Source organism: Denticeps clupeoides, unplaced genomic scaffold (genome assembly GCF_900700375.1).
Source record: "Denticeps clupeoides unplaced genomic scaffold, fDenClu1.1, whole genome shotgun sequence".
NCBI classification, from domain to species: Eukaryota; Metazoa; Chordata; class Actinopteri; order Clupeiformes; family Denticipitidae; genus Denticeps; species Denticeps clupeoides.
The window spans coordinates 463,862-484,164 of NW_021630084.1; the positions used below are offsets into that span (position 1 = coordinate 463,862).

At 43.2% G+C, this 20,303-nt stretch overlaps 1 protein-coding gene and 1 non-coding gene across 2 annotated transcripts; one reads left to right on the plus strand and one right to left on the minus strand.

The window, feature by feature from the left end:
- Positions 1-1,905: 1,905 nt before the first annotated feature.
- trnae-uuc (transfer RNA glutamic acid (anticodon UUC)) lies at positions 1,906-1,977 on the minus strand. The gene has a single exon. It is a non-coding gene; the product is annotated as a tRNA-Glu (tRNA).
- Positions 1,978-9,691: 7,714 nt separating this feature from the next.
- On the plus strand, positions 9,692-18,535 carry LOC114782585 (uncharacterized). Its single transcript, XM_028968435.1, has 6 exons — positions 9,692-9,905; positions 11,736-12,153; positions 12,327-12,402; positions 13,110-13,188; positions 14,848-14,974; positions 16,825-18,535. Exons 2-6 carry the CDS (start codon positions 11,776-11,778, stop codon positions 17,251-17,253), a joined length of 1,089 nt encoding a protein of 362 aa, XP_028824268.1. The 5' UTR covers positions 9,692-9,905; positions 11,736-11,775; the 3' UTR covers positions 17,254-18,535.
- Positions 18,536-20,303: the final 1,768 nt, after the last annotated feature.

A 20,303-nucleotide genomic window follows, 5' to 3' on the forward strand; every position in this document is an offset into this window, starting at 1 on the left:
CATAACCCGTGTAGTCTCGCTAAATAAAAATCAGTTAAAAGTTAATTCCATTGATTATTATTTATAGACCCCCTGGACCTTACTCCCGAGTTTTTTGTGAATTTACAGACTTTGTTTCCAACCTGGTTGTATCTGTGGATAAAGCCTTAATTTTTAACTTTAACATCCACTGAGGTAGATTAGAAGACTCGCTAAGAACAGCATTTTTGTCTACACTAGATTCAGTTGGAGTTAAACAGAATATAATAGGACCTACTCATGAAGGTGGTCACATTTTCAATCTCGAACTGACCTTCGGTTTAAATATAGAAGACATAGTTACTCTTCCCAAAATCTCAGATTGTTTCCTTTTTGCTTTTTGTTTTTTTTTCTCAAGAGGTTACAAAAGAAAACAGCTCAAACAATCCTCAATCTAGACCCCAATAAAAAAAAAATACAAAAACAAAACCAAGGAAAAGAAAAATATATACACATACATACAAATACTACAGTATACATACAAAAAACAGCCTACAATCGCCCCACAATCAACCTATACAAAACAAACAAACAAATAAACAAATTAAAATGAAAACTACCACTGCAGAGCTCCACCCAGACATGAACTGTATCACCCAGGAACAGAAGGGAAATTCTTACTCTTAACCAGATCGAGAAAAGGACCCCAAATCTTTTTAAATGAAAGTCTTTCCAGTTTAACAAAATAAAGAATATCTTGTATACAGTGGCTGGGAGGTTTAGAGGACTTCCAGTTTGTCGTAATTAATATTCTTGCCAGTAAGGTAAAAAAGGCCAGCATGACCCTTTGATGGGCAAACAGCGAAGGAGGTCGGGAGAAAACCCCAAACAATTCTGAGAGAAGTGTATATAGTTGTATAGTTTACACTACAGGATTTGTATAGAGGGCACACAAATTTGTTCAGATCATGTTGAGACAAAGTGACTCATTAAAGTACTGATGTTAATTATCGTGATATCGTGCACAATCTCGTTTTGCGTGTTTTCATTGTTGGAAGAAGAAGTTTACCGTCACGGTCACGTTCAAGGACTCATGGAACGTCACGCCACTATTTCTGTCGGTAAGTTAGGATTTTCTTATTTAATATTGTAAAAATCTCCGCCAAATGTAGTTTAATGTCTTGAGAGTCACGATGTAACATTAATGTTAAATAAGTGCCACAAGCTTATTTGCTCGCGCTGTTTCGTGCCATGTTTCTTTTGATTTTATAATTTTTTTTGCATGAGATCAGACGATCCGCGGATCAGTAAAAAGTTTTGCAATAATCCAGCATCAAACCAAGGGACGTTCCAGTTTCCAAGATGATGTATAGTGGCTGAGATGACAGTTTTGTACATTGCTGTGTTACATATACTTATACAACTAGATTTTGGCTTGGAAAGCCGTAAAAAGGTTAAAAGAGAAAAAAGAGAAAAAGAGGCATGGTTTTTGCTGAATGGTGTTGTCTGTTGACTGGCAAAATTTTTGGGCTATTTTTGATTTGCTGAGAGCGTGGTCACTTTTGGGGGTGTGGTTTGCCAGGGGGTGTGGCCACTTATGGGGGATGTTGTTTGTTGACAAGCAAAATCAATTTGGCAAATTTTGGTTTCTGGGGGCGTGGTTTTTGTGTAAAGTGTAAAGTAAAGTGAAGTGATTGTCACATGTGATACACAGCAGCACAGCACATGGTGCACACAGTGAAATTTGTCCTCTGCATTTAACCCATCACCCTGAGTGAGCAGTGGGCAGCCATGACCGGCGCCCGGGGAGCAGTGTGTGGGGACGGTGCTTTGCTCAGTGGCACCTCAGTGGTACCTTGGCGGATCGGGATTCGAACCGGCAACCTTCTGATTACGGGGCCGCTTCCTTAACCGCTAGGCCACCACTGCCCACAAACCTTACAAAGCTTCCCTGACCGGGAATCGAACCCGGGCCGCAGCGGTGAAAGCGCCGAATCCTAACCACTAGACCACCAAGGGGCCTTTGTGCAAGGGGCATGGATGTCGTCAGGGGCGTGGTCTAGAAAATCCGATGAAGGTGTGTACAAAGTTTCATGTCAATATGTTAAAGTGTGTGGATGTGAGAAAGGGTTAAAGTTCCCATTATAAGTGAAAGGGGAGAATAAGGGGCTGAAAAGGAGGAGTGTGGGCGTGGCCACTGGGGAAAAAAATGGGTGCAACGGAAAGAGTGGGTCATGCAGATGCTGGATGTTGAGTTTTGGGTGTCCAGCAAAGTTAATTTGGCAATTTTTAGTTTCTGGGAGCGTGGTTAAAAGAGAAAAGGACAAAGAGAGGGAAGGGAGTTCTGCTGAGGTTTGTTGTCAGTTGACTGGCAACATTTTTTGGGCTATTTGTGAGTTTCTGGGGGCGTGGTCACTTTTGGGGGGTTGCTAGGGGGTGTGGCCTCTCATGGGGGATGTTGTTTGTTGACCAGCAAAGTGAATTTGGCCATGGTTAATTTTGGGGGGCGTAGTTTTGATGCAAGGGGCCTGGTCTGGACAAATAGGTGGGACTCCGATGAAGGTGTGTACCAAGTTTCATGTCAATATGTTGAAGTGTGTGAATCTGAGAATGAGTTAAAGTTCCCATGTTAAGTCAATGGGGGGCGTGGGCGTGGCCACTGGGGGAAAAGGGGGTGCAATGGAAAGAAGGGATGCTGGATGTTGAGTTTCAGGTGTGTAGGGTGAAAATTGTGGTTGTGAGAGCCTGTCAAAAAGTGGTCCAATGTTAAGTCAATGGGAAAAATGGCTCAGAAAACTGGGTGTGGCAGGTGGGCAGAACCACGTACCCCTTAGGAAAGCACAAGCACACCCCAAGGCCATAGGCCGGATACATGTTTGGAGGATGTTTGGAGGATGTAGGGTGAAAACTGGAGGAGGAGATGCTTTTGAAAAAAATGACCGGAGAATAAGAATAAGAAGAAGTGGAAGAACAAGATTTTGGCTTTCCAAGCCAAAATAAATATATTTCTTAATCTACCCACAATTACACATATGTTAATTGTTTCTCAGTGAACAAAATACAACAATTTAGTTTTTATATTGTCTTTTTTAATGTATTCCTAAGGCTCCATTTACCCAATGGAACTCTCGTACAAACCATAAGTTTTTATATTCATAATTTCCATGCCATGTTTCATGCCCTGAGTGAAAAAGATGTGACAAATGACATGAATACTAATGACTATATGCCATTTGGTAGCAAGGCCTAATCTTAACTGCTGCTTTCAAAGTTACTGATATTCTTTTGTATTTTCAGCTTTTGCTGAGACCACATTAAACGGCATTCAATAAAAAAAAAATAGGCATTTAGTCAAGGAAAGACAATGTTATCATGAGATTTTGTTACAGCAGTGTACATGTCATTTTTTCAGTCAATGTTTTGCTTATTTGCTTTTTTTTATTTTCAGGCCTGTGTGCTGTGTATGGACAGGCTGCATGAGGGCTGAAACCAAATTTATTATAAACATTTTGTGTCCACGCATCTCACAATGTCCGTTCCTCAGCCCCAGGACCATTTCTCCAACTGCAGCCTGGAGACAGTGTTTTGACTATATTTTTACCTTGCCCTGTCTGGGAAGCTGAAATGTAATTCTTAACAAGATGTCTCCAGGCATCCAATACAGGGACTGGAGTATGGAGGTGGCAATTCTATTAGATCACTCAGAGAGAGAAACAATCCTCCAAAGACCTTAATGCGAAGCACCAATGGCAGCAAACTTTTAGTCTCTGCACTGTTCAGTCTGGTACTATTTTAGCTGAATCTGGTGATTCCTCTTACACACACACAATGACTACCGGCAGCAAGACTGATTAAACTGAAAAGGAAGACAATGCCATAACACACAACATTTGACCTAAATCTTCTTGAAAGGTCACTGATGTTTTCCTCATCTGACAAAAATAATATGCCGGAGGGCATAATTGCTGTCTCTAATTACTCAAACCTCTTATACTGAGGCAATTTTCAATGTGACTTTTTTTTTTTTCACAACTTGCGCTGCGCCCATGAAGTGAGCAGACATCTGCGGTCATGGCAGGTTCCACACTGCTTATGACTGGCCTTATCAATGTCACCACTGAAGTCCCAGCCAACCGGATTCTTTTATGATCATGTTGGCTAAATATGAATTAAGATCAGCCATTAACTCAGCTTAGGCAAACAATAAAGTATGCTGTGCATACAAAGACATTGCCCTTTCTGTCTTGGTGGGACATTCATGTGGAAAGGGGACACTGTCACAAAGATGCGCCAGCTGATCACAACAATGATTTGGATTGTGAAGGTAATGCTCGTGGAGATCTCACATGTGTACATGGAGCGCAAGGCTAGTGCAGTTACATAACCTGGTTAAAATATACCCCAAGTCACATGTAGTGTTTGGCGCTGTGGATTGATATCCCACTGGTGCTTGAGCTGTGCTGGCAGCCATTCAGACATTCACATTCACTCTTGCTCTCTCATACAATCACATACACACACACACAGCTATTAAAGATCAGGCTGTGATTCCCTGCCAGACATTGAGCTCTTTCTGGCTCTATGTGAAGAGCCTGTGGAAAAAACAAGGAGGGAGTGAGTGCAGAAGTGCAGCACCCCCTGTTAGTTCTGCACATGTGATGGCCAAAGAAATGAAGAGCTGGGGAGAAAGGTAGATGGAGGACATATGAGTCAGAGCAGAAGGTCCGTCCCATTACAGTCACAATGAAGGCTTCCTGCCAACTGAGGGAAAGAAAAGAATTTCATCGGGCACGGCTAGCACTTCTTGTGGGCCTTCCTACCCGCACCAGCTGTGGATGGGAAGCATTGGGGGGGGTGGGATTTTCCCAACAAAAAACACATCTTTACAGTAACAAATCAGTGCAGGGCGTGAAAGGAAGGGGCTGAGAGGACAGCAGTGAGTGAAATAATCATGACTGATCAGTGGAAGGAGCTGGCCTGACATCAGGCACCGCATAATCAGTCGGGTACATCTGGACATGCCTGTCCAAAACAATAGCAGCAGCTGGGGAAACACAGATGAGAAAGGGGATACTGATTATTAATTGAAAGGCATGAGATTATGGCAGACATTATTTCACCACCTGGATCCTCTGTGGTCAGAGACATAAATAATTCAGCAGCTTTACTAATTAACCCATGGTTATAACAAGGTTATTACAGGGATGCAAAGACCTAATTGAAACTGTTGAAGCAGTCATTAAGTTTGCCAGTTCCAAAAGCCACCACAGATCTTTCCACCTTATATAAATAAGTGATTGTCATTGTGATACTGAGCACAGCACATGGTGAACACAATGAAATGTGTCCTCTGCTTTTAACCCATCACCCTTGGTGAGCAGTGGGCAGCCATGAGAGGCGCCCGGGGAGCAGTGTGTGGGGACAGTAAAAAAATTTTTTATTACACAATACAGAAATCTGTTATTAACCATTCACATTTAATTTTTTATTTTTTTAATTACTAAATATATCAAATTAGATTTTAATAAAATGAAAAAATTACCCCTACCCTGAAACACTCTGTGTGCTGAAAATACTGAAAACCACAGCCCTTCCTCAAGTGTCAATTACAACTACAAGCAATTGTAGTTGGGTCCAAATGTTGAACAGCTTTGTTCCTCCCACTCTGCGACACTCAGTTCCAGTAACCTGTGAATCTGTGCTATGGTGACAGGTTCTAGATCTAGATCAAAGATCAAAGATCTGGGCACACACTCACACCAATGATCAATTTAGGGTGCACCTGGAGGAAACATGCAAAACTTTGAGGCCACAGTGCTACCCACTGTGCCACCACACAATATTTAATGGAATGGCCTTTTTTTTGCTATTGTTGCGATTAGTAATATGCATAGAGACTCATATGATAAGAATAAAATACACTCAAATTATTATTCTTTTTTTCTAAAGATACAGGAAATCACAGTGTAAGGATGAAAGTTGCATGCGGCTCTGGAGTCATGGGTTGCTGACCCCTGATCTGAGTAATAATTTATGTCCCGGCCCCAAAAATTCTAACTCTATAGAAGTGATGACAAACAGGAGGGTCTTGAGTTTTGATTTCTTTGCTTCTCAATTTGTGAGTGCAGATGGCTAAAGCGCTCCTCACTAGGTGAAAGGGTAACTATTGAATGTGTGACCTGGGTTGGTGAGCGCTCACTCGATCACTTTTGTCCTCTCTGTCTCTTAGAAACAAACACACTACACATTCCTTCCATTGGGCAACAACATTGCACAGGAGAACAGGTTGATAGAGCTGAGTCACCGGATCCCAAACAGCTAAAGAAATTATTTACTTGCACATGTCCTTGAACGCGCTCTTTCGTGCAGCGGCAGAAAAACTCAAACGTTTTCTCCAGAACACTGCAGACGTGACTTTTTTTCCTTTTTTTATACTCGTCATCACCCCTTGTCACATACAGCTGCAGCCCTTCCCAGTTCCTGCTCTACGGGGGAGGATGATTGGCAGCATGCTGGAAATGTCCCCTCCAGCGGGGCCAGTTACCTGGCATGCACAACTGAAAGCAAGAGGCCTACTGTCAGGCCTTGCGGAACTCTCAGGAGGTGGCAGAGCTGCACATGGCCAAAGTGCACTTCCCCCTTTTTTATGAATGAGAAGGAGAGTAAAAAGCTACAATCCTCTGGACTCAGTTCCCATCAGGCAGTGAATCATTCAGGCTTTCTGACAGTGCCTGTAAATCACATTGGCAATTTTCACCTGTGACTCATTGCAGTCCTAACACAAGGACATGGAGAGAGGAACGGTGTGTAAGTGAACATCTCTCTGCGTGATGTTCATGGAGACAGAGAGAAAGATACCGTCTTGTTTCAGCTGGGCTACTGCCACAGCATTTGGCACTAAATAGGATTCATTATTTAAAATATCTAGAGTAGTTAGGAATGTCAAATATACACACAGAAAACCTATTATCCTTGATCTTCCTCTGAACAATAACTTCTGATTGTAAGTCACTCAATATCATAATTTTGTCTGTGAAGCCTTGCTACAGGGTTTTAAGCCTGATCTGGTGGTTGCTGATGGTTGCCGGCCAGATAAGCAATTAGCAATCATTTGCTATTATGTGACGGTAAAAGACTCTAGCCAACTCTTGCTAAATATCTGATTGAATCACTGATGACCTATAGCCAATGAGAGCACAGGGCAATGGAATGGAAAGAGTCTGAAATATTGCTTCTGTGTACTAGTGCATTTATTAAATTTCTTTATTTTTCACTTCACTTGACTTTTCAGAACTGATCACTATGCAAAAAAAATGTTTTTCGTTGTCCACTTTTTGTCCACTTCTTACATGATTTTTCATGGCAGAGCAGAACAATCATGTTTTGGACACCTAAAATACATAACTTAATGTAGCATAGGGTATTATAGTGGAACATTTACAATGTAATGTAACATAAAGTAACATCAGCACTAATTCAAGGTTCATGTGGCTTGAGCCTATTGCAAAGACTCGCTCTACAATGACAAACCCAACCCTTAAGTACAAAACACATCAAAATGTTATGTAAGATTGTGATTGGAGATTAAATTTCTGCTTGTTATCTTTTAAATTGCATGTTGTGATATTTGAATCTTGTGCTTTTTTACGAACAGTTTACATGAACCCACAGATCGCCAGCAGCCCTGAACATTTATGTTTATGGCATTTATCAGATGCCCTTATACAGAGCAACTTACAATCAGTGGTTACAGGGACAGTCCCCCTGGAGACACACAGGGTTCAGGGACACAATGGTACTAAGTGGGCTTTGAACCTGGGTCTTCTGGTTCATAGGCGGGTGTGTTACCCACTAAGATACTACCACCCTCATCCCACAGTGTGCATTTGGAGTTGCATTTTTCTCTACTCACATTCCCTCCCTAGGATCCTGCGGCACGGATAGGGATCCTCACTGTGTAACGAATGTGAGGTGCGACCTGTTATGCCTAATCGCCTCCTGAACACAACCGTATGACAACAGAGTCCAAACATCTACTTAAATTAAACACAAACCAGACTGTTGGGACCGACAGGGGACACCTCGGGTAACGTGAGGGAGAACTTCTCTGATGATTTTGGGATCGCGCAACCTTAAATGGGGGGGACGATTAGACATAGCAGGTGAGGATCCCTGTCCATGCTGCAGGATCCTAAGAAGGGAATGTGATAAGGGGCCGACAACCCACAAGTAAGGAAAAGGAAAAGCCAAGTGCACACTATGGGATGATTTTGCGACCACACACAACACAACACGCACAGATATTCAGGGGAAGGGGGCATGTCATGGAGGGCAGAGCCGACGTGGATGTGGTGGTGGTGGTCAAATGTTAATGTGCACGACGAACCCTGTGATTGACCTCACTACGGCACTCCCTTCAGATTCTTCTCAGAACCACCAAGCTGCAATTAAGTTGGGGCTTTATAAATTGGATGGAACATGCTAATTATCTTGAGTGTTCAAAGGGTGCTTCCAGAAGCCAGTCCTGCATTTTAAAACCAGACAGGTCTGAACCCGGTTGTTAAACTGTCTGTGTCATCTTTTGCTCGGTTAAGAGCATACATTTGCCTCGGCTAGCACCTCTTCCATACAGAGGGTATTTGTCAGAATTGAGAGTAAATGAGCAGAAAAGAGAAAGAAACAAAAAGAGAAGTTAGGGGTTATAAGGGTAGGGAATAAAAACAAGAATGAGAAGACACATTCTGCTTTTGAATTTGTAAAATCTGAATATTTCTGTCCTTGAATTGTGAATGAGGCAGCTATTTTGGGTTTGGGTAGGCAGGGACAAAGGAGAATGCCTGGGAGCTCTCCCACATACAATCACGTTTCCGCTGCATAGGGAGGCTGTGACTCACTGGCTCCAGGTTCTGAATCCTCTGTCTGGCCTATCGAGAGAGAGAGAGAGATAGAGATACCCACCCACCCCCAGCTGAAACGTCAGCAGCCATCAGAACAGAAATGCCAGTGGCACATACCGCCTGGACTGTCATGTCTTTAATAAGTCTGAGCCCTTTCTGGCAACTATGCCTCTTCCAGAAATGTCATACTGAAACACCTTGGTGTTCAAGTTCATTTTCACAATTGGACGTTTGTACCCTCAGAATTTACATTGCGCCGCCTATAGAAACGTCCATCTAGATTTTTTCGGTAGTGTGCGTCACTGTTCGACCACGATCAAAATTGGTTACATAGCGTCCACGTCAAACTCGTCACGTGTGCGTGGCCCGAGCTGGAATCGAGTCGCACGTTAGCGCCGTTTCATTCATCCGCCTGTGCGTGGCGGGCTGCGTCGTGCAGCTGCGCACATCGCCGGGCGCCGGGGTGTAACTGAGGACAAGCCGGGGCGGGTGGGTGTTCAGGAGAATCTAACCGCCGACACATGCGCGCCTGTCGCCAGCGCTAAATTAGGCAGCGGACTTTTAAAAGGCACAATATCCAGAAATCTTTTTCTTTTCGGTTACGCAAAGCTTACAAATCACCCACATCGCTCCCGTGATCTAAAAAGGCAGAGAAACGAAGTCATCGGCTGTGTGTGTGTGTGTGTGTGTGTGTGTGTGTGTGTGTTCTATGGGGGCTGACTTCCCTGCCCGGCTGCTGGAATGAAACCGATCCGCGTGTCCACGTGTCTGCGCGATTTCCATCTCATTTGAATATGTAAGCCGGTCGCGCCTATCGGCCGGAGCTGGCTTCAAACGCATACTCGATTTGTCAGATATGGGACCGGGAGCGCAAATCGGAAGGCCCGGACTATTTGTATCCGCCCTCCCAGACACGTTGCCTTGGGAGAAGTAACACGGGGCGCCTCGGCTGGCGGCTCTTCATCACTGGGAGCGCGTAGCTTACATCGGTGTCCTGGATTTACCGCGGAACAAAGGAAAGAAGCCGCCGCTTCGGTCCATCCTGCTGAGGTACGACGCGCCGTCCTGTGCTCTATCACAATACAAACAAGAATTATAATAATTCTAATAATAATAATAAAAAACATTAACTGCTTTCTCCCCTGATGCGCCCGGCATGTGGCGCGTATCGTATAAGTATACAGAGTTGCATTACGTAACTATTCTGATCAAGGTGCATCTTAGTTTTCCCCTTTTGCAGTCCCCTAGTAGTCTGTCGTCTGTTCTTCAACGCCGTGGAATCTAATATCGCGAGGTGAAATACAAAACAAAATTCAACAATCCGTATTTAAGAGCCAGCGTGGAGGCATTTTTGCCTGTTGGAATGAACACCTCTCTGTTTTTATCAACAACTTTTTTATAACATAATGCAATCTTGTAAATTTGTAGTTTTTAAGGGGGGTAGTTTATTTATCGCCTCACTCATAGTTAAAGCCCGCAAGTATGACCGCTGTTATTGTTGTTATGTTATGATCATTTTTTTATGCACGTGCTTTGTGTTACGGTCATGTAATGTCCGCGTGTATGATGGCCGCCGCGGTTTGATCGTGATAAGTGTCTCCGGAACGGGCCTGGGTGTTTTAATCGACAGCGCGGTTCTGTTCGGTCGTGTCTTGTTGTGTGTGGGTGGGGGATGATTCCGAGTTTACTGTAATTGGCGTTTAACGATTAAATTGCCGCGTTTGCGACATTTTGGTGGCAGGTTCAGGAGGAGGGGGGTTGGGGTACCTGACTTTTCAAGTTCTATTGAGCTTTATTGTCATTTAATCTGCAAACGTGTTACAGAGTGAAACGCGACAACGTTTCTCCAGAACCTGGTGGTACATGTGACGTTTAAGCAAAGTTTTGACCTAAAGTTTGACAGCCGCGGTCTGGCAGACATCAACACTTCTGTCGCCGACTCCTGTGGTAGGAGTGAAAACATCAGTGACCCTTCTTCTGCTTTCATATTTGCATCATTGTGTAAAAGTTCAGAAATTTAACTCTATTTATGATTCAAGAGAGGCTTTAAGCGATTTATAAAATAATTGTTTTTTCCCGCTTTTATTAAGTTAATATTATTACACCCTATTTTAGTTGACATGTTAGTCGTGGTTTATTAAAACCTGATTTAGCCTATTGACCGTCTACATGTAATTCCTGCTCACGCATTACATTTTATTGGCTTTACTGGGAGTTCTGGCTCTTGCATTACTCCCTCACATGTGCTTCCTTGTGAATCCTTGAGGAGGAAGGGGAAAAAAGAACCAGCCCTCCACCCTCTCCCCGCACACAGAGCCAGTGTGTGCCCAGAAACAAAGAACAAGGCGGTAGCTACACTCACCGGCCACCGCGCTTCCAAACAAAGACGCTGAGGATGCTGGATCACAAACGATCTTCACTCTTCTCTTAAATGCAGATTAAATGCAGTGAATTTGGATTCACCCTCTTTAAATTGTGTGAGATCTGTGAGATGGAAGGCCTCCTTCATTTAGGGGGCATTACTAAAGGAGTGGTGGTGTGAAAATGACATGGTGTGTTGTTTTTGTCCTGTGGTGGTCGCCATGGTCGCAGCGTTTTGTACCACATTGCCCGCAATTTAGTCCATTTCAGCTGGCGTAAATGATTGAATGTTTCAAGAAATGTGTCTGTTCTTCATGAAACACCAAGCTTATTTGAAGTGTGCATTTTTCATCATGCCACTGCAGTGCGATGTGAGTGAGGTTCAGGTGGGTTGAGTTGTTTAGTTTGCTGGTCTTAACATGTTCAGGCAAGCTTTCATATCTCCGTTTCACGCTGCATCAGCGCCCAAGAAAGGCGGAGCAGGATGAGGTGTAACCTGCTTCATTATGCCTCCCACAGGTCAGTGATGGTCAGGGGTGGTTAGCGCCCGCAGCTGAGGATGTCTGCTTCTGATTCGGACTATTCCATTGACTGGCTGGCCAGTGACGATGAGGAGAGCGAGCTGGAGCCAGAGTGCCAGAAAAGGGCAGCAGAACAGGTCTGGTGCCTTGATGCCCGCCAGCGCCTGCGCGACCAAGTCCGAGATGGGACCTTGGTGGCAAAAGACGGAGAAGAGAGAGAGAGACATCCCAGCACCGGCTGTGACTTCCGTTCGACTTGCTTAGACTCCTGTGGAATGGAGCAGAACTGGGCGTCAGAAAGCCCCCCGTCCAGGAAGAGGCTGGGCCAGAAGAGACCCCACAGCCCTGGGTTGGCGGAGCACCACAACCAGCTGACTGCAAACCAGAGAGAGAAGAACCTGCTCTTTGCCAGCAAGGTGAGGGCGAGTGGTGTGGCTGTGACTTATCGCCTAAATGATCTCACCACAGTGTTGAGTCACAGTCTTCCAGTCAGAACTCTTGTCAAACACGTGGGAGTGCTGATTGGCGTAAAAAAAAAAAAAAACAACGGATGCTGGGGTCTGAATGTTTGCCTTTGTGTCTGTTTCAGTGCATGGAGCTGCAGTGTTACATACCTCCACTATCGTCCATCTTGAATGGGCTTCGGTCCGGAAGATACAGAGAACGTAAGTGGCGCCATACATCCCCTTCAATATTTACCAAGCTGGCCGTCCTGAGCTGACTGCAGAGGGGGTGGTTTTCATGATATTTGAGATGCTCATGTGTGAAACGTACTGTCCAACAGGAGCATATCAGGTGATCAACAAGCATTTTCATCTAATACGCCTGGTGTGAAGAGATAAGCCCAGACTGCAGCATTAATAAAAAATAAAAATAGAAAATCCCGGGTAGCATATCAAATGCTTCCTGACAATAGAAATTGAAAAATGAATCCACAGCCATCTCCCACGCGACAGAAGCAATTGGTGGCTTCTGTATTTCACCGTCTGCAGATGAGGTGGCTCATTTTGCACCACAGGGGAAACCTGCAACCAGAGAAAGTGACAGTGAAAAAGGGCACATGTTTGTTTAGACCGGCCAACAAGCCCTGCCAGGGACCACTGTCCCCATTGTGGAGTGAGCAGGGAGGCGGGCAAGAATGGACTAGCACCTTTTACCTGGGAACCCTGTCAAAGTGATCGGCACCTTGGGTGACCCCCCACCCCCCCCAAATGTTCTGGCTGTGGAGACAGGGAGTCTGCTCTCCCACTCGCTTCACAGAGACCCCCTGGGCTCTGCTGCCACACAGCACTGTATTATTGGTGTGTGTGTAATAATAACAACATATAAATAAAAATAAAATGTCTGGATTTTTTCTGCTTCCTTTTTGTAGGTCTCAGCAGTTTCCAGGAGAGTGTGGCCATGGACCGGATCCAGCGGATTATGGGTGTCCTCCAGAATCCCCACATGGGGTGAGTCCACACTCACGTCTCACCCACCCACCCAAATCCTGCCCTCTGGTTTAGTGTTGCCACAGGAAATCCACAGAACCGAAGCCCTTAATCCACTGCCCCCTGCTTACTGTCTCTGTGTGTGTGTGTGTGTGTTATGTAAGCATAGATGTATGTTTGTAACTATATATGTATAATTATGTTTTAGACTGAGCTCTCAGGGCAGGGCATGTCTGTGATCGAGCGGCTCTCCTGCCATGCAGAGCCTCTTAAGTGGCCAGAGACGTGACTCACACCTGGCCCCTCGCCGTGGGCCATGGCGGAATTGCTGGTAACGCCAGCAGGCTGTTGTAAGATCACGCCCCAGTGGGCTATTTTGGTGTGTGTTGTTAAAAATGTACTTGCTTCCCTTCTGGGAACAACCCAGCCGTGGCAATTGATTAGCCAGACAGGGTAATGGAGAGTGACGTCAATTTATCCTGCCTGGATTATTTATTCATTATTTTATACATATAACTGGCTGGCGCTTTGCAAGTTTTGTACATTATTGCGTTCCTTTTTGTCTGTAATAAATGTAGTGTTGAAGTTAATGTTGTAGCATGACTAAACAAATGAAAAGGACTACGGGCTCCCTAGTGTACATAAATACATAATACAAAAAATGGCTTGCTAGTTAGTCTGTATCTTGAAGAGGAGAAATATTTTTTTGCTGGTGTGTAATTATGTCATCCAGAACACTATCTGTAATGATGTTTTAATAAACATCTTAAAATGGGAGAAGCCTTATCTAGAGCAGCACATGCGCAAACATAAAGATCATATTTCTAGCTTGTTTTGTCTATTTACTCATATAATTCCTAGCAAACAAGTGCCAAAGTTAGCATGCAGTGCTGCAGTTAGTTTCTGCCTTTTAATTTCATTTTAAAATGAAGAACCTTGGTTTGAAGAGTTTAATAATTTAGGTCATCTGATGACTGCACAGTGCCAGACCAAACCTGTAGTCAGCTGCTCAGTGCAAGACTGACAGTGGGCATGGCCCCCCACGTCCGAGACTGTCCGGATGTGGAAGGTGGTGTGGGTGACGTTGGCTGCCACCTCCCCCAGATTGACCGTGACAGGAAACCCGCTGGGCGGCTGACTTTTGCTCGCAGTTACTGCACGGGCCGACCTGTCAGGTGGATTTAACATGCTTGGGGTGCGAGGCTCAGCAGGTCACCCATCGTCACGTGACTCTTCCTAATCCCCAATCGGCCATCTGCTGCTGGGGTGTAATCGGCACTGCAGAGACCCGGCTCTAGTGTGTGTGTGTGTGTGTGTGTGTGTGTCACTCCACAACTATCCACCCACCACCACCCCCATCCATGACGTTGGTGACTATGTTGCCCCACTGCAGGCTTAGACTGTTATTTTTAGCGACTAGGGAAACTGATGCACTTGATTCCACGTGTGGGCACAAAATTGTGAAAACAGTGTAAGAAACGTTCCAGTCACATGACCACTTCATGTCTGTATGCGAGTTGGGGCATAGGATAGAAACATTTTCCTGTTTAATGATTATCCAACAATAAGACTCGAGCAGCTGGAGCAAGTCGGCAAATGTCAGTCACGGGCCGCCATTCTACTGCAGGAATCAACACTGCTCATTTTTTATTTATTTATTTTTATTTCTGTGCCACCCAGAGAGCGTTATGTCAACATTGTTCTGAAAATGGAGGAAATGCTAAAGAGCTGGTTCCCCCACATAAAACCACAGAACCACAGCACAGAGGAATGGAGGGCAGACACGACCCCTTCCAAGAAGCAGAAGGTAATTTCCTCATCAAGCGCATCCTGCTGAGAACATAAGGATCTGACATTCTGGAGCCTTAAAATATCCCTTGCTCTTTAATCACGGGTCCAGTTAGGAACAGGGCAATGAAGAGGTGATTAAATCTATTTTTACTGTTATGAGCTGGTACCCGCATATCAGGCTCAGGAGGAACAATGGATAGTTTAGGAGAGCTAAAAGTTCAATTACCACATGAAAGAACAAATATGGGTTATTGTTTGTTTTGGTACAAGACCACAGCTTTGAATGTTATTTTTTTCCTGGGTTTTGGGAAGGATTTTTGTCTGATATTTTCATGATTGAATATAACCTGTGGTGCATGTGGGGAGAGTACATGAGTGTCACTAATCCAATTAGAATTCTTGAGTTAAAGTGCTGATGTCCTGTGTTAGGATGGTAGAAAATGGTGGGAATCATGTGTCTTTATTTATATATATATATATATATATATATATATATATACACACACACACACACACACACACACAGTGGTGTGAAAAACTATTTTCCCCTTCCTGATTTCTTATTCTTTTGCATGTTTGTCATACAAAATGTTTCTGATCATCAAACACATTTAACTATTAGTCAAAGATAACACAAGTAAACACAAAATGCAGTTTTTAAATGATGGTTTTTATTATTTAGGGAGAAAAAAATCCTAACCTACATGGCCTTGTGTGAAAAAAGTAATTGCCCCCAGAACCTAATAACTGGTTGGGCCACCCTTAGCAGCAATAACTGCAATCAAGCGTTTGCGATAACTTGCAATGAGTCTTTTACAGCGCTCTGGAGGAATTTTGGGGATTTGCTGGTGTGTTTTGGGTCATTGTCCTGCTGCAGCACCCAAGATCGCTTCAGCTTGAGTTGACGAACAGATGGCCGGACATTCTCCTTCAGGATTTTTTGGTAGACAGTAGAATTCATGGTTCCATCTATCACAGCAAGCCTTCCTGAAGCAGCAAAACAACCCCAGACCATCACACTACCACCATATTTTACTGTTGGTATGATGTTCTTTTTCTGAAATGCTGTGTTACTTTTACGCCAGATGTTGTCCTGGGGTCTTTTGTGAACTCTCTGATGAGTTGTCTCTGCGCTCTTGGGATAATTTTGGTCGGCCGGCCACTCCTGGGAAGGTTCACCACTGTTCCATGTTTTTGCCATTTGTGGATAATTGCTCTCACTGTGGTTCGCTGGAGTCCCAAAGCTTTATAAATGGCTTTATAACCTTTACCAGACTGATAGATCTCAATTACTTTTGTTCTCATTTGTTCCTGAATCTCTTTGGATCTTTGCATGTTGTCTAGCTTTTGAGGTGCAGTTTTAAAAACTGCATTTTGTGTTCAATTATGTTATCTTTTACTAATAGTTAACAGTTTTTGATTAGCAGAAACATTTAAGTGTGACAAACATGCAAAAGAATAAGAAATCAGGAAGGGGGCAAATAGTTTTTCACACGTGTGTGTGTGTGTGTGATATATATAATATATCCAGAACGAGGAAGCACCGGTTTCTCTTGATTTTTAATATAACATAAAGAACATAATTAATGTTCATCTTCTGGGTGTCAGAAATACTACCTTCTCAGAAACACACCACCTCCCAGGATACAGAAAAATAGGGTTCCTTTTATGGATATTTCTTTAAATTAAAATATCATTAATGAATATTGCCCATGTGCTACATGCCCTTCAGGTTACTCATATATATATATATATATATATATATATATATATATATATATATATATATATATATTTTTTTTTTTTTTAATTTTTTTTTTCCTCTCCGGTAAAGAGGTAATGGCCTGTAATTTCCCTTCTCTACAGTTGTCCATGCCTCCTCTTGCCTCCCCTGCTCAACCGGTTGCAGTAGTCAGCCTTGCTTCTGCTACCACCATCCACACGGGCACCAAGACCCTGCGGCTCAGTCATCTCACGCCCCCTGGATATTACTCTGCTACTCACCTCAAGTGGCTTCACACGTCTCCGATCTGCTCACCAAGTGCCGAACAGGCCCAGGGGATCCTCCCGACCCCACAGCCCTCTGCACCCTCTGGGGAAAAGGACCTTACCCAGGACAACTCTGTGTCCTCCAGCACTGACGCAGCACGAACCAAGACAGACTTTACGGCTGCCCGCCGCCCTCCCCTCGGCAAGATCAATGCGCCCTGTTTGGAGAGACTGCTGAAGTCCACCGAGAGCATAATTACCCAGAAAGGGGCCGGGGGAGGCGTGATGGGCAGCGGATGGTCCTAGTGGACAGAACTGGGGTCCCCATGGCCAGCCTGCCCTCATAGCCTGGAGCCAGCCTCCTGAGACTAAAAAGCCCATTCCAGCCTCAGAAGACGGCGAGAAATACAAGTACACAAGGAAAACGTTGCTCTGGGCAGAATGTGTGTGTGTCTGTGTGTGAATCTGAATTGTGTATCTGTCCTTCTTTGACTGGTGTAGCTGTCTGCAGTAGTTACCCTCTGTTGGGTTTCTCTGTGCAATTTGCGTTTGGGTAGTGACTACGTTTATGGCCGCCATCTTCTACGACTATTTCCCAATCATTGCTTTCGGACGTCCGGAAGCATTACAACTGTTGATGCATAGTCACTGGTATCTTCTGAAAGGGAAAGGAGGGCAGGAATTATGATATAACTTTTTTTTTTTTTCCTTTGGGAACACTTCAGATATTCCAATGTTGTCAGTGATCTGTGAAGGTGTGGTTTTGAAGAAACCATCAAAAGGAGAAACATGATGTGGGCTGAATGTGAAAATTTTTTTTTTTTCCTCCTCCTCCCCTCCTTTCGTTTGATCCACTTTTAAGAGTTAATGTGACTGTTACTTTATTAGTATATTTCTAGATTTTTGGTACAACAGTTCTACCTCAACATACACCAAGGTAAAGTTAGGGTTTAAATAAAATAAAACGTATACTTTTCATGGAAAAAAGAGGGACTATGTCCCCTTGCAAAAAAACATCAAATTGATCTTTGTCTGCCATGTCGAGGTCTTTATTAGAAGCTGTCTTGGTTTGAGGATCTCAGCTATGGCCTCACTAGTGCCATTGTAAAGAATGTGAACTGCACACTTTCTCTTTGTCTCTCTCACTCTTCTTTTTAAGACATTCTTGGTAAGAGGGCAAACAGTGCCTGTCAATTCCATGTCAAGCTGTGCCTGTAAAGCTGGATGGAATGAGCGAGCAAGATGCGCTGGGAATACATGAACCTCTGAAGGATGTGTACAAAATCAGGAATCTGCAAATCTTTCCTGCCATTTGCATTATCGAGTAAATTATTAAACTACAACAACAGAAAGATCTCATGCCAACTACTTCCTGTGGTCAAATGAGCTGTGCTGGATAAGTATCAGAGAGGGACATGGTATATTACTTTTTGTGTAAATATTTGATGAGGTTGTTAATTTACCCTCAAAAGTGGCCTTTACAGTGTGATATTTTATACTTTCGGAAATAAATGTTGTTTGTTTGGCGTACTCCTTGTTTATCTGGTCTCATATGCTTGCCTTCCACAAATAAAGTGAGATTAGAGATTGTTTTTGGATCGTTGTCGTTGGTCACATCTGCAGTTATGCATGAAAATGCAGATATCATTTCAGTTTCTAAATCGTATTCAATCTTGAATGCAGAACATCAGTGTATTTTCACAATTCTTTATGTAATTAGATCTCAATGTTCCTTTTTCTTGACAAGCATGAGACAAACACTGGCTTTGGGGAGACAATTAAATAAGAAATAAAGCTAATTTATCTTTTTTCTGATTTTGAAAGGCTATGCAAAAAAAAACTGCAGTCACTCCCATCAGTGGATGTGATTGGAACCAATGCTTTGATCAAGTCTTTGAACACATGCACTGAAGCACATTAGAAATACCATATACCAGTCAGTCAGGATCAGATATTCTTAAATGAACTGAGACAATGAAAAATAAAAAAGCTTCTAATGTAGATCATTGTGCCTGTGCACTGTGCCCACTGAACAGGGATCAGGTTACGAATTCGATGAAAGGGCTGAATCTAAACACTTTCACGCGATGAACTGATGAAGGAGAGGTTCTACAGAATATGGGACAATTGGAAACCACATGATTGGGGAATGTAAAGGAAACTAATTCTGCACCCATTCCAATTATTTTTTTTTTTCATCTCACTGATAATAGAGACAAGTCCACTTTTTATCACAATGCATTCTTCACAAATATCTGAGCACTGGATTGAATGTCCCCATTTAATTCCCCCTACAAAATGTTTTGGGAAAAACATTTAAATTATTTGGTGCAATAATGCCACTATAGTTTGCTGATTGAAGGGCTTCCCATTTTCCACTGTGAACATCAGAATTAATGTTATCAGAGCTCATGTCCATAACATGATGGAAGTATTTTAAATATGTAAAACATGTAAATACATCTAACATATTAGAACACATATATTTTTTCCCCCTGTTCACTGGAGATCGCTCACTTAACAGTGTCATCTTTGGATGAGCGAATCCAAATGAATGATACAAGAATGGCGACTCTTCCCAACATCAAATTCTGATCTGAAGCACTTTCTTCAACAGAAAGACTTAAGAATGAAAGAAAGAACATTCATGGAACTTAATTTGTCAGATGGTACACCTCTCCACCACTCCACACAAATAGTACTAATCTCTTATTGTGGAGATACCAAGGATCATAGTTTCATCTTCTATTCTTAAATAGAAGCAAGATGGCCAAAGACTTGATTAACTTGATTAAGCATGTAACAATGATTAACATTTATGTGAGTAAACCACATATATATATATATATATAGAGGGGTAGACTTGTACTGTGGTGAATATGGAAGTATATGGAACTACGACAACCTTTCTGTAAGTGGGAAATATCACTGAAATTGAATAAGGTGCATAACATTTTGTCTATCTTCTGTCTTGACGAATCTTTCTGACATTAAGCTTAGAAAAGCTTTTGTCATTCACTTTCTTTTGTCATTCACTTGCATCATGTTTCCTGCATGATATACAGGAGTCACAGATGCAGATATTTTGTGTGTGTTTGTGTGTGTGTGTGTATTGATTAGTTCCTGTAGTGGCCTGGTATACAGATTCAGTCACCCCATCTTCCCTGCAGACAGAATAAACGCTGGTTCAACAATACAGGGACTCTGAGATTCATCCTGTCCTGCTGGGAATTTTATATTTTATAAGTGTCTACTATTAATATTGCTCATGAAGGTCATCTTCTTCCTCCAGTTCATTCCTGTTGAACCTCACATGCTTTTATTGCCAATCCAATGTGAGCAGAGGAGAGGCCTAA

What these genes read in the sequence shown, in the direction of transcription:
- LOC114782585 (XM_028968435.1), top strand. Translation starts at nt 11,776, where the DNA reads ATGTCTGCTTCTGATTCGGACTATTCCATTGACTGGCTGGCCAGTGAC. An exon ending in ACCTGCTCTTTGCCAGCAAG is followed by an intron (nt 12,154 to 12,326) that starts GTGAGGGCGAGT and finishes TGTCTGTTTCAG; the next exon opens with TGCATGGAGCTGCAGTGTTA. An exon ending in CTCCAGAATCCCCACATGGG is followed by an intron (nt 13,189 to 14,847) that starts GTGAGTCCACAC and finishes TGTGCCACCCAG; the next exon opens with AGAGCGTTATGTCAACATTG.